General features: G+C 37.6%; 1 protein-coding gene across 1 annotated transcript in view; it reads right to left on the reverse strand.

Moving 5' to 3' along the window:
* The window catches only part of THSD7B (thrombospondin type 1 domain containing 7B), a 929,494-nt gene extending 918,450 nt beyond the window's left edge, over positions 1-11,044 (reverse strand). The window contains exon 1 of the mRNA XM_061439032.1: positions 10,878-11,044. Coding sequence (XP_061295016.1) covers positions 10,878-11,016 — 139 coding nt within the window. The 5' untranslated portion in view covers positions 11,017-11,044. The remainder of the gene's footprint in view (positions 1-10,877) is intronic.
* Positions 11,045-14,023: the final 2,979 nt, after the last annotated feature.

Raw genomic sequence — 14,023 nt, forward strand, 5'->3', positions numbered from 1 at the left:
TTAAAGACGCCCTTCGAACCAAAAAAATGCAGCACAAGTGACCATGAGTGACTCTTAGGCTACATTAGAAAAAGCCATGCAGCTCCTGCCTGTTTCTCTTTGGAAGCTTCAGCTATCATGTAAGAACTCCCATCACCCTGCAGCCTCCATTAAAGAGAACATGCAGACACAACCACACAGAGAAAGATATGTGAACAGAGAGTCCCCATCATTCCAGCCCCAGCTGTATGAGTCTTCCCAGTCCAGGTACCAGATAAGTGGATAAAGAAGCCTTTCAGATAAGCCACCCTCTGCCCTTATCCAAACACAAGGGAGGAACACCCAGCTGCACCCACCCACCCCCAGATGCAAAAGCCAAATTGAAGACAGTCTTCAATTGCTTGAAACCACTTTTGGAGTGGCTGTTAGAACCGGAACATGTATGGAACTTCTATGTCATTTGTTGCAGTGTCTTTTTTTAGATTTTAGCTCTGTGCTCTTTTCATCACCAAAATATGGAAATGTCTGTGATCCAGCTTGAATGGGCAAAGAAGGATAATGTCCTTCAAAAGGATAGAAGAAAGCTTTGTGGTTGAACAAACATATGGAGCAGAACCACTGGACAATCTGGTCCATGATGAAACCTTCTAATGAGTGAGATAGGAGCTGCTAATTTTTTTAAGCCATATATTTGGGATCATCGTTGTTACAGCAGCTTAGCCTTCACTTTAAATAACACCCATAATGAGCCCTGAAGAAAAGACCTTCAGGTACTGATGGATATAAACTTTTGAGAAACCCATCTTCCAATAAAAAAGCCAGTTCATGACTTAGAAGAGTCTGACAGTGAAGCCCAAACATCTGAGTCAGGTACACAGAATGTCAATCAGCTTTTAATGTCTCACCCTCAATAATCGAAAACACTAAAGAGACAGCCAATGATCAATAGACATTAAAAGAAACCTGCCCACAGCAGAAGCTATGATCAACCAAATAAATCAATAAAAGAAGAAAATAGATTTAGAGGAAGCATAAATGGTACAGAGCATTAAAAAGGAAACAATTAAATTATTATTAACATCCTCTAAATGAAAGCACGCTGCATCTGTGAAGAAGATTCAATTTTACAAAGTATAGAACAGGGACTTTTCTGGTGGTCTGGTGGTTAAGACTCTGCCTTCCAGTGTAGGGGGTATGGGTTCAATCCTTGGTTGGGGAGCTAAGATCCCACATACCCCATTGCCATACAGATCAAAATATAAATAGCAGAAGCAATATTGTAAAAAATTCAATAAAGGCTTTAAAAATGGTCCATATCAAAGAAATCTTTTTAAAAAATTTTTTAAGTATAGAACTCAAAAATTTTTTTTTAAGTTTTCTTTGATATGGACCATTTTTAAAGCCTTTATTGAATTTTTTACAATATTCCTTCTGCTGTTTATATTTTGACACCTGTGGTGGATTCATGTTGATGTATGGCAAAACCAATACAATAGTGTAAAGTAATTCGCCTCCAATTAAAATAAATAAATTTAAATTTAAAAAAATTTAATGAAAATACTACTCTTTAAAAAATAAATATATATATACATATAAAAAATAAAGTATAGAACTCATTGAAATAAAAAATATTCAAAGGAAGGTTTGAAAGATGAAACAGAATAAATATTTTACAAATTACAATAAAAATGCAAACAAAATAAAAAAACAGGGGAAAACTGAAGATCAATTAGAGAGGTAAAACACCATTCCAAGGTGTTTCAGAAGGAAGAGAGACAACACAAAATAAATCTCAGAACTGCAGAGCATGAGCATACTGGTAAAATATTCTCCTAATGGCCAATAAAATAAAGGTGAAAGGACTCACTTCAAAATACATAATTAAGAAATTTCAGAATTTTGTGGATAGAAAGAAGATTCAGAAAGAGGGAAAGAACAAACACGTAACATACAGAGATAAGATCAGAATGACATAAACCTTCCTAGCAACAACACCAGAGAAGGCAACAGCACCCCACTCCTGTACTCTTGCCTGGAAGATCCCATGGACAGAGAAGCCTAGTAGGCTACAGTCCATGGGGTGGCTAAGAGTCGGACACGACTGAGCAACTTCACTTTCACTTTTCACTTTCATGCACTGGAGAAGGAAATGGCAACCCACTCTGGTGCTCTTGCCTGGAGAATCCCAGGGACGGGGAGCCTGGTGGGCTGCTGTCTATGGGGTTGCACAGAGTCGGACACGACTGAAGCGACTTAGCAGCAGCAGCAAAAACAACCCAGGAGGCTGGAATAGAGTAGAGCAAAACCTTCAAAATTCTGAGGGAAAAGTGCTTTTTAACCCTGAACTCTACACCCAAGCTATCAGTCAAGCAGAGACCCTTTCAGACATGAAAAATTACTTCCAGTGTATCCTATTTTAGCAATTCTAGAAAATAAAGCAACAAAAGCAGAGAGACACAAAACCAGGAAAACAAGGAGTTCAGGATGAGAAACTGCAGCAGTCCACACTGAATAGAGGACATGGGGCTGTGGAAATATCTCCCAAAGAAAAAATACAATAGAGTGTTCGGAATTGTGCTGAAATTTCAAAAAACTAATAATGAGCATGTCAACTGGAGCATCAGAGGAAAGCAGCAGTAAACTTGAAGAAGGCAAAGCAAAGAAAAGATGAGGTAATTTTTTAATTTCTATATAAGACAAAAAGTTGAAAGGAGGCTGTAGTATACTGCTTGACTTAGCAGAGTATTTATCTATGTAGAAATAATAATACAGTCACTGTTCATTGATATAAGTATTCTGATATAACTGCTTTCATGGGAGGCAGTAAGTAGGGAAAGATGTAGGTAGATGAGAGAAAAAGTCTCAACTAACATAAGAGAAAATAAATTGCAAATATTCAACATGTAAATTAAGGAACATCAATAATGAGTACATTACTTAGAAATCTGGAGGTAAGCAAAAAGTCAAAACTGGCCGCCTCTGAGGAAATTAAATGGAAGACAACATGCAACTGTAATATTTCAACATAAGTGAAGTGAAGTTGCTCAGTCGTGTCCAACTCTTTGCGACCCCATGGACTGTAGCCTACCAGGCTCCTTCATCCATGGGATTTTCCAGGCAAGAGTACTGGAATGGGTTGCCATTTCCTTCTCCAGAGGATCTTCCCAACCCAGGGATCGAACCCGGGTCTCCCGCATTGTGGGCAGATGCTTTACTGTCTGAGCCAAATTACAGAAATAAATTTCTTACTCTGTGTACCTATTTTCTTTTTTATGACAGTTGTGTTCAACACCTTTTCTAGAGATGATCAAAAATGGTACTGGAACCAAGGAACAAGAAAATAAGGATGATTAATTTTCATATTTACTGATTTATAAGGTTGACTTTGGTTTTCATCATTTCATATCCTTTCTTCAATATATATTTCAGGTTCTAGAATAACAAGGATCTGATGTTCTATTTCTTCGGTCTCTACTCCTTACTTCTCAACTTCCATAAATACACACTCACAGTGGCCCTCATTTCACAAGTACTTAATGTGCTAGGGATATTCTGTGCAACAGTTATTCATGTTGTAGGTACTGAGAAAGTATCAGTGAATAAAATCGATAGCATCTCTTTCCTCAGGGAGCCTCCATTTAGTACTATTTAGAAAAAATCAGAGTAGTTTAGTTCAAGTTATTTAGGTAATATATACTTTTTCTGGCTTACTGAGAGAATTATAAAATTAGGGCTTGTGGTCCCCTAGGAAAAATGATTAGACATGAATCCCAGGCCATGTAAGTCTACGTTTTTTTGATATCACAGAAATAACACCACTGAGAATTTATTATACACATGGCTAAGACAAATTAATATCAATAGATGTAACCAAACGATTCCAATTTAATCAAATTCTCAGAAGACATATTTCACAAAATTCTAGCACATATTAAAAAAAATCAGGTTTCTCCTAAGAAAGTTGTACTGTCTCTAAGATTCCTAAACTTAAATATATGCAAATATATAAAACACCATTTTTCCTTAAAGTCCTTTCAACATTGAAAACATTATTATGCAATCTATAATTAAATATTAATCTAAGATCCTTTTTTCTTACCCAACATCATTTTCATAATCCTTTTTTCTTCCAAAAAGATTGATTAATTTTGACTTATTTACTTAGTTCCTAGAACACAGGTCATTTTTTTCACCCTTTTCATTCACTGGGAAGGAATTACTGAAATTAAACTTTCCAAGAGTCTCATATAGAAAGTTTTAGAGCTAAAAAGTCAGACAAATTACTTGTGATCATTTCCTAATAAAGTACATATAGCTGTCAGATTGATCTCACCTCTTTTTTGAGTCTAAAGGAAAAAACTATACAAAATTGTATAACATAAAAGCAAGAATAAATATTTCAAATATCAAATAATATATAGCAATGATAAAAGTAACAGCTAACATTTATGAGGTTATTGAAATATCAATAACCTCAGATATGCAGATGACACCACCCTTATGGCAGAAAGTGAAGAGGAACTCAAAAGCCTCTTGATGAAAGTGAAAGTGGAGAGTGAAAAAGTTGGCTTAAAGCTCAACATTCAGAAAATGAAGATCATGGCATCTGGTCCCATCACTTCATGGGAAATAGATGGGGAAACAGTGGAAACAGTGTCAGACTTTTTTTGGGGGGGCTCCAAAATCACTGCAGGTGGTGACTGCAGCCATGAAATTAAAAGACGCTTACTCCTTGGAAGGAAAGTTATGACCAACCTAGATAGCATAGACATTATGCTATGACTGTAAAGCAGAGACATTACTTTGCCAACAAAGGTCCGTCTAGTCAAGGCTATGGTTTTTCCTGTGGTCATGTATGGATGTGAGAGTTGGACTGTGAAGAAGGCTGAGCGCCGAAGAATTGATGCTTTTGAACTGTGGTGTTGGAGAAGACTCTTGAGAGTCCCTTGGACTGCAAGGAGATCCAACCAGTCCACTCTGAAGGAGATCAGCCCTGGGATTTCTTCGGAAGGAATGATGCTGAAGCTCAAACTCCAGTACTTTGGCCACCTCATGCGAAGAGTTGACTCATTGGAAAAGATTCTGATGCTGGGAGGGATTGGGGGCAGGAGGAGAAGGGGACGCCAGAGGATGAGATGGCTGGATGGCATCACTGACTCGATGGACATGAGTCTGAGTGAACTCCGGGAGTTGGTGATGAACAGGGAGGCCTGGCGTGCTGCGATTCATGGGGTCGCAAAGAGTTGGACACGACTGAGCGACTTAACTGAACTGAACTGAACATTTATGAGTAGCTACTATACACTAGGTTTTTCAATATATTTGTTTTACTGTAATTTTCAAAACAGTTCTCTGAAGTATGTACTACCCTCATTTTGATAGATAAATAGGGCTCAGAGAGATTAAAGAACTTTCTCCTCTCTAGACCCTTGGGACTTGAGTGTGAATCTGCCTGTGTACAAAGTATACAAAGTACACTCTTCCTAGTACACTGAGTGATCTCTGAAGATGACTTAGGATCATTAGAACAACCTCTCACAAAGAAACAAATACATAATTTTTTTTCCTGTCATACCTCATTATTCATAACAAATAGTTTTTCAGTCTTTTTATAAATACTTGTAAAATGTAATTTGGAATAGTGAAAATGTTCTGGAACTAGATAGCAGCAATGTTTCCAACACACCATGAATATACTAAATATCACTGAATTGTACGCTTTAAAATGGTTAAAATGGTAAAGTTTATGTTATGTGTATTTTACCACCATAATTTTTTTTTAAAGGCATTTGGCCCCCAGGAAGTACATTAGAAACTTACCCTTTACCTACACAGGATTACAGATTTCAAGGCTGCCTCTACATTTCTAACACTGTACATTTAAATTTGACCTCGCTGATATGGACTTCCAAACATCTGGTTCTAGGAGCGACCTGCCTCCTGAATTCAGACCCAACTTCCTGATCAGCATATCCATGTGAATTTCCAACAGGCTTATAAATCGAACCTGTCCTATGCCAAGTTCCTCATATTCCCCCAGGCAGGCTCCTTCCCAGTCAGCCCAGGTTAAATAATGGCAATTCCACTCTCCGAGCTGCTCAGAGCAAACCTTCAGGCCACTGCCCTTGTATCTCTTTCCCTCCTCCTCACTACATCAGTAAATCATGATGGTTTTACCTGAAAACACTGTTTCTCAACCTGGGCACTGTTGGCAAGTGGGGAAGGGATAATTCTTTGTTGTGGGGGTCTGTCCTGTGCATTTTAGAATGTTTAGCAACATCCCCGGCTTCTACTTTGCTGTTGGTAGCACACCCCAGTTGTGACAACCAGTTGTGACAATCCTAAATGTCCTCTGCTGGGCAAAATTTTCCCTGATTGAAAACCAGACCTTATATATAGCAAAACTCAACCCCTTCTTACCACCTTCACTGACATGACCTTGGTTCAAGCTATTATCATCAACTGACCTTATTTCTACAGTAGCTTCCTAACTAGTCTCCTTGTTCCAGTTCCTCGACTGATCACCCAAGATAATCCTATTAAAGTATTATAAAGAAAAAGAAAAAAAAAGATCATGTCACCACCCTCTAAAAACTCCCCATGCCTTTCTATCTCACCCAAGAGCAAAAGCCAAAATTGTATCCTGATCTATGAAGACATACCTGATTTGGGTGCTCTTTCCCCTCTGACCTCCCATCACTGCCCACCATGTTTGCTCTGCTCCAGAATGTTGGACTCTTCTCTGGTCCTCAAACAAGCCACACCTACATCTGTCTCAGGACCTTTTGACCTTGTTGTTCTCTTCCTGTGGGATATTCATCCTGATTTTCCCATGCCTGGCTCCCTCACTTCCTTCAGGTCTTTACTCAAATTCCCTTCCTCAGTGGGGGAGCCCCTAGCCCCCCCCATTTCAAATGTCACTCTCTTGCCTATCACTTATGTGTGGACTCTAAAAATGGATATAAATGAACTTATTTACCAAACAGAAACAAACTTACCCACATAGAAAACAAACTTATGGCTACCAAAAGGGAAAGGTGGGAAGGAGGGATAAATTAAAAATTTTGGGAGTAAGAGATACACACCACTATACATAAAACAGATAAACAGTAAGAACCCTCTGTATAGCACAGGGACTACTACTCAATATTTTGTAATACTTATATGGGAAAAGAATATGAAAAAGAATATACACATAACTGAATCACTTTGCTGAACACCTGAAACTTAACACAACATTGCAAATCAAATATATTCTAATAAAAAATAAATTTTAAAAACTACAAAAAAATAGTCATCTCTCATCTATCATTGCATATCCCTCTTCCTTTCCTTACCTTTCCTTCTAAGCCCTCATCACCAACCAATACACTGCGTTTAATTTCTGGACTGTGTTTATTAATCTGTTCATGAAGATCAAGGATTTGTCTCTTTTATTCTCAACTTTTTTCTAAGAACACCTGGCACATAGCGAGGTCTCATCAAGGATCAGAAGAATGAAGCAACCTCTCAGAACCAGTACTGAGGAATTTTTAAAGAGATCACTAGTTATCATAGCTTCAGAGACCATAATGTGCTCATCTCCAGGAAGCAAGCAGACAGCAATAGTATATGTTTACTTAAGACAACAAACAGCATCACTCCTTATCTGGTATTTTTGCTGACATGATCCTTCTTTCTTGGCTGACAGAAGCCAAACACTAAATATAGATCAATGGATCTCATCACAATGATGACAGGCATTCGATAGCCTTGCTGGATCAATGACCCCACAGCCTGTACCTCACCAGACTCTCTCTTAGTAGAGAAAACATAGCAACATAATACATCACTCACTTATTATTCATCAATCCATTGTTTTTCCACAGCCAAGACACACTTAGAAATGCCTCTGATTTGGCTGAGGTTGACTAACACCTAATCTATGTATGCCGGAAAAACAATAGATAAAGCAAAGAGCTTAAATGACTGGCACTACAATCTAAATAGGGAGGATGGTTTCTAGGTTTCTAAAATAAGGTATATTTATCTGGGTCTCCATGGAAATCTGTTCAAATTCCAGATTATACTGGACCTGAGTTGTTGGGTTTGATAATATACTCCAAAAATGCAGCTAATTTCAACTGCAATTGAGTTTTTAATTCAAATAAAATATAATAAACCACACATAAGTAGGTATAGATGCTAAGCGGGCTAACTTGTTTCAGTCATGTCTGACTCTTTGCAACGCTATGGACCGTAGCCTTCCAGGCTCCTCTGTCCACAGAATTCTCCAGGCAAGAATATTGGAGTGGGTAGCCACGCCCTCCTCCAGGGGATCCTCCTGACCCAGGGATTGAATCAATGTCTCTGGCACCTCCTACATTGGTAGGCAGGTTCTTTACCACTAGCAGAACCTGGGAAAGCCCTGAGGTTGTCTTTCTAGGTGATGACCCAGAATTGCTCTAGGGCATGTGACTTCTCAAACTGATTTATCTCTTACCTTTAAAAGAATAGTGCATTCATGTCAGTACTATTCATAATAACAAAAAGCTAAAAGCTAGTGAAATGGCCATGCAATAGAGGAAGAATAGATAAGCAAATGAAGCACTGATTAAATAAATTCATAAAACTGCAAAAGGAAACTATGCAACCAATAAAAGATGAAATTGACCCATGTGCACTAGTATGTAATATTCACCAAGTCATTACATGCTGAAAGCAACATGCAGAGTAAGACACCACCAAGTATGATTCTGATTGTATGAAGTACTGTGTGTCTGTATGTACATGTTGTTGCTGTTGTTTAATCACTAAATTGTGTCCGACTCTTTTGCAACGCTATGGTCTGTAGCCTGCCAGGCTCCACTGACCATGGAATTTCCCAGGCTCTAAGAATACTGGAGTGGGTTGCCATTTCCTTCTCAAGGGATCTTCCTGACCCAGGATTGAACCAGCATATCCTGCATTGACAGGAGAATTCTTTACCACTGAGCCAACAGAAAAGCTCATATGTACACATAGGTATGTACAAATCAGAAATTTTCAGATCCACATTCTCTACCATTTCACACTCAGCTTCCCATCCAAAAGGCAGAACCATAACTAGTAATAATAATAAAACATATGTGTGTGTAATTTGGGATTTATATATACAACTATGCATAGAGAGGTACTTCCTTACATGTGCAAGGGATGTTTCTGAAGGATATATAAGAAATTGGAATACACAGCCTAGACTTTGGCTTTTAATTTTATATTTCTGAGATCTTTTTTACTTTTAAAATGACTGATCACATACAAGGAATAAATTAATAATTTATGAATGAAACCATACAGGAAAACATACATTACCTTTTTGATGGCACATAAATGAGAGAAAGAAGTAACGAATACCAGGGAAAATGAGAGTGATGACATGGATATTCATTTTGAACAGCGCAAAGCATCCGATGGGAAGGATTCTCACTTCTAAAACTTCAGTGTGACAGTCGCCACAGTGCCCCTCACGGTAGAGTGGGTCTGTGCCACCTTGCTCCATTGACCTACTTTTAGAAAAGCACACCTATTTTTAAAGTTTGCTTCAAAATAAACCCATTTTCTTAATACATGCCATTCACATTTCAGATTCTCTACTCTCCATCTTAATTGCACTTTTTTGAGAACTTTAGACCAGAGTACACCCATACAAATGTGTTTATCTGGATTTGATCAAATGTGAAGTCTTTTCTGACTAAAATAAAATAACCCCTTTGCAAAAATGCAATCTTGACTTTTACAACTATTTCCAAAGCTTTCTAAAACTACTGTGAGGTAAAAAATGAAAATCACTAATGTGGTATTAGAGTCCACAATTAAATTAATTTATAAGGGCTTTAATGCAATTAAATTTCCTCCAGACTGTATCTCTAATGGTGCTGGGGTTTTACTTAATTTACTTTAAAGCATAATTCACTTTCGTTTTTGCAAAGCCATTTAAATATTACAAATATCACTTTTATACATATTTCCATGGTGACATAATATGTTTTCAGTCTATTTAATTTACAGATGATGAGCCTAAAATGAAAATTCTCCAAGGACCATAGATCTTTTATGACATCACAGTTTCCAATTCTAAGATATTAGGTGTATAAGTTATCTGTATTTGCTAGAATGGACTCTTGAAACAGTAATAGTATTTTAAATGATCTGATTGTGAAACTTGGAGAAACATAAAATCTACAACAAAGAAAAAACATCAGTGATATAAAGAGCCAAGATGTTTGGGTTTATGATTTAAGTTGATAAAGTATTAGCCTTTAAAATTAAACAGTGCTCTTCCACAGTCACATTAAGGAAATATTTAGAAAAGAAAATAATTTATATGCAAGTCTCCAAACCTCAACTTATTCATATACTCATGTACAAGGTAGCTAAGGATCTCCAGACACACTAAGGCCACTGTATAATCACAACTAATGGGCAAAGCTGTTCGGATAATTTTCCATGCTTCAAAACTTAAATATTCAGAAGGTATGCTAGAAAATATACAATAATAAATACCTAGCTAGTTTCTACCATAAAAGAAAGAGACACAAATTAATATTTCAAATCATTTTGAGGATATCAACTAAATTCAGATGCCATTTTCACTACAAATGTGTTGCACAGTGGTGATATATTGACAAAGGAGAAGCAGACGTAACTATGGAGATCATAACTTTAATTGACAACAACATGAAAATTCAGAAGGATAACAAGCATCACGGTTGGAAGTGACAATACAGGAATAAGAATCAAATGTATTATAAAGAAGAACCTAGTTTTTCTCCTCTCTGGAGATTTCCCACTCCTCCATGAGTAAAAAGGACAAGAATGGACAGAATATTCTTCTCGTTAATGAAAATGGGACAAAGGAACATCCAGGACATGCCTACCTGGTTTCCAGATGAACTGATTATCCTTTTTGCCTTCCAAATGAGCTGCATGGGACAGCAAGAGAGAAAGTAACAGAAATAGCTTCCTCATGCTCCTCCATACCCAGCCAGTGACAGCCAGATTATACTTCGGAAACATTCTTCAGAATTCAACCTCTTGACTTTCCTATTCCTAAATGAAAAAAAAAGAACATCATGTAAGTTTCTTCTGTAAAGAAATTACAAAAACTCACTTCAACCGCTAGAACTTTTAGCAAAATGGCATTATAAATGTTCAAGATCATAAAGAGAGTACATGGAATATTGTTAATAATATTTTAAGGTCAGATGTGAATTATTCCATGTTTTCAATCCTTACCCATGGGAGGCGGGTTCTTTACCACTAGTGCCACCTGGGAAGCCCTTACCCATGGCAGGTGCTATCAATTCTAAGGACTCTGTGTGTGAGCGCACTGTCCACAGTCCCCCATACAGTTTATCTTTGTTTTTAAGAGCAGGGTTGGCAGATACCTAGTATACTCTCTCCTTCTATTCAGTCAAACTCCTTGAGGATCCCATGATTTGGGGAGAAAGATCAGCATATACAGCAAAGTTCAAAATAGGACAATGAATGCTCTAACAGTGGTATTAAGAAAGTGAGAAGGAACGATTTAGAAGAAGGCAATTAGTTCCTCTGTGATGAGAAAACAAAAACAAAAAAAAAAAAGGGAACTCTCACACAAGGTAACATTTGAGATAAGCCAGAGGAAAAGGGCTTGAACGTGTCAGGAAGGCATTTCAGGCTGGCTGAGAGAACTAGGTGCTGAGATGCATTTTGTATTTGGGACCAGGGAATGGGCCAGTGGCTACAATGAAGGACACAAAGGGGAGGGTGGAATGGACAGAGATGAGATTTAGCATATAGGTTGGGAGCAAATTATAAAGAGCCTTGAATGTCATGTGAGGGTTTTGGGGTCCATTCTGTAAATATCAGTAAGAATCACAAGGGAGCAAATGAATTGTACATAACTGACATCAGTGAACAAAATGGATCACAAAGAAATTGAGGCCGGTTTAGAAACTAGGTAAATATTCCAGACAAGTACTGGTAAATGAAAGGATCAGAAGAAATTTCAAAATTTAGTTTACAGGCTAGATGTGATGGATTTGGTTACCAATTGGATGAGATGTATGAGAGAGATAAGATAGAAAGACAGATTCCAGAGCTGATGGGACCCCTCGACCAAAAAGGAGAAACAGGAAGAGGAGCAGATTTTCAAAAGAAGATTAAGACAATTTCCTTAAGAGAATATCAAATCTGATGTGCCTGCAGGACACAATCCTGCAGGTAGTTTCCCAAAAGACATAAGAAGATTCTACACGGAGTTAAAGAGATCTAGGGTGAACACGAAAGTTACTTGTTAGTTGTGTCTGACACTTTGTGATCCCTTGATCGCCAGGCTCCTCTGTCCATGTGATTTCTCAGGCAAGAATACTGGAGTGGGTTGCTATTTCCATCTCCAGGGGATCTTCCTGACCTGCCCCAATACATAATGTTAGAAAAATATATTGATAGGTAAAAGGTGAAAAAAGGATATGTTAGAAAAATATTACATATGTTAGGAAAATACACTGATAGATAAAAGGTGATAAAAGGATAAAACAGTAAGAGTGTCAAGGATAGAAGTTATTGTCCATAAACATTTACCAAAGAATTGCGGAAAGTGGGGAGCAAGTCTGACTGTGAATTTCCTAGTTAAAAAAAAAAAGACAAAAAGAAGTGGCTACTACAGCCCTCATATACAGAGGAGTAAAGTATATGTTCTTTTCATATTGTTTTAGGAGAAGCCATCACCCTGCTCCCAAGCAGTGGTGGAATCAACCCCGAGAGTTCTCATCAACACAGATGCCGTGCTGAGTCATGCACTCAACGCATCCCTTCATCAATAAAACAGACAACAGCAATCTGCAGTCAGTGGGGTCTCCGGCTCTTGTAGAACACTCCAAGGGTACAGGGACAAAGTACAAGTCAGTGAAAATGATGCTGCAAGGAGTCAAGCAACGAAGTTCAAGTACACGGCTCTCTGATGACTTGACTTGGTCCAGGGATGAAGAGAATACTTGGATAAGCAACCAAAAGCTTCTCTTCTGTTTCTGCATTGCATACCAATATCGAAAGAGTGGAGTGCTGCCGCTAAAACGAAACAGAGCTCCCCTGCTTGACTGTTCCCAGGAGTGGCCTATTAGACTATCCCATGGAACCTGTGAGGCACTACTGGACACACTTCATAAACCTCTGGATGAGACCCATGCTGTACCCTTACATGAGACACTTCTGTGCACATATACATACATATACTTTAGACGATGGGTATTTCAGGTTGCTAATGGCAAAACCACGTGCTTAACAAGCAACACAACAAGGAAAGGTTTGCGAATTTCACTATGATATTTTAAAGTCTGCACACATACACACGCATGCAAGTAGTCAATTCATTCTTCATAATACAGATTTGCTACAAAAACTTTGGTGTGCACATTTTTTAGAAGGTACCATTACCATTAATTCCATGAAGGCAGCTGAAAAATACCTAAATACTGCCCTCATTATACAACATGGGTAGACCTAGAGCAGACAGAGAAAGACAAATATCATATGATGTCTCTTATATGTGGAATCTAAAAAAGAATAGTACAAATGAACTTACATACAAAACAGAAGTAGAGTCACAGAGAGGGAAAACAAACGATCATTAAAAAAGAAAAGGGGGAGGTATAAATTAGGAGCTTGGGATTAAAATATACAGACTGCTATACAGAAAAGAGGTAACTAACAAGGACCTACTGTATAACATGGGGGCTATATTCAATATCTCTTAATAATCTATAGTGAAAAAGAATCCAAAAAAGAATGCATATATAATGTTTAACTGAATCACTTTACTGTACACCTGAAAATAATACAAAATTGTAAATTAACTATATTTCAATGAAAAAAAATTTTAAAGACAAGATAACTTCCTAGTGAATCCTACAAATCAAATTAGCCTAAAAATAAATACCCCTGGGAAAGCAAATGAATTGGCTTTCTGTATAATGATGGGTTTAAGTCATTGTAATGTCAGAGAACTTTTGATAAAAAGGATGATTCGTGTTTTAGGGCAGTT

The sequence above is a fragment of the Bos javanicus genome, chromosome 2 (genome assembly GCF_032452875.1).
Source record: "Bos javanicus breed banteng chromosome 2, ARS-OSU_banteng_1.0, whole genome shotgun sequence".
In the NCBI taxonomy this organism is placed as follows: Eukaryota; Metazoa; Chordata; class Mammalia; order Artiodactyla; family Bovidae; genus Bos; species Bos javanicus.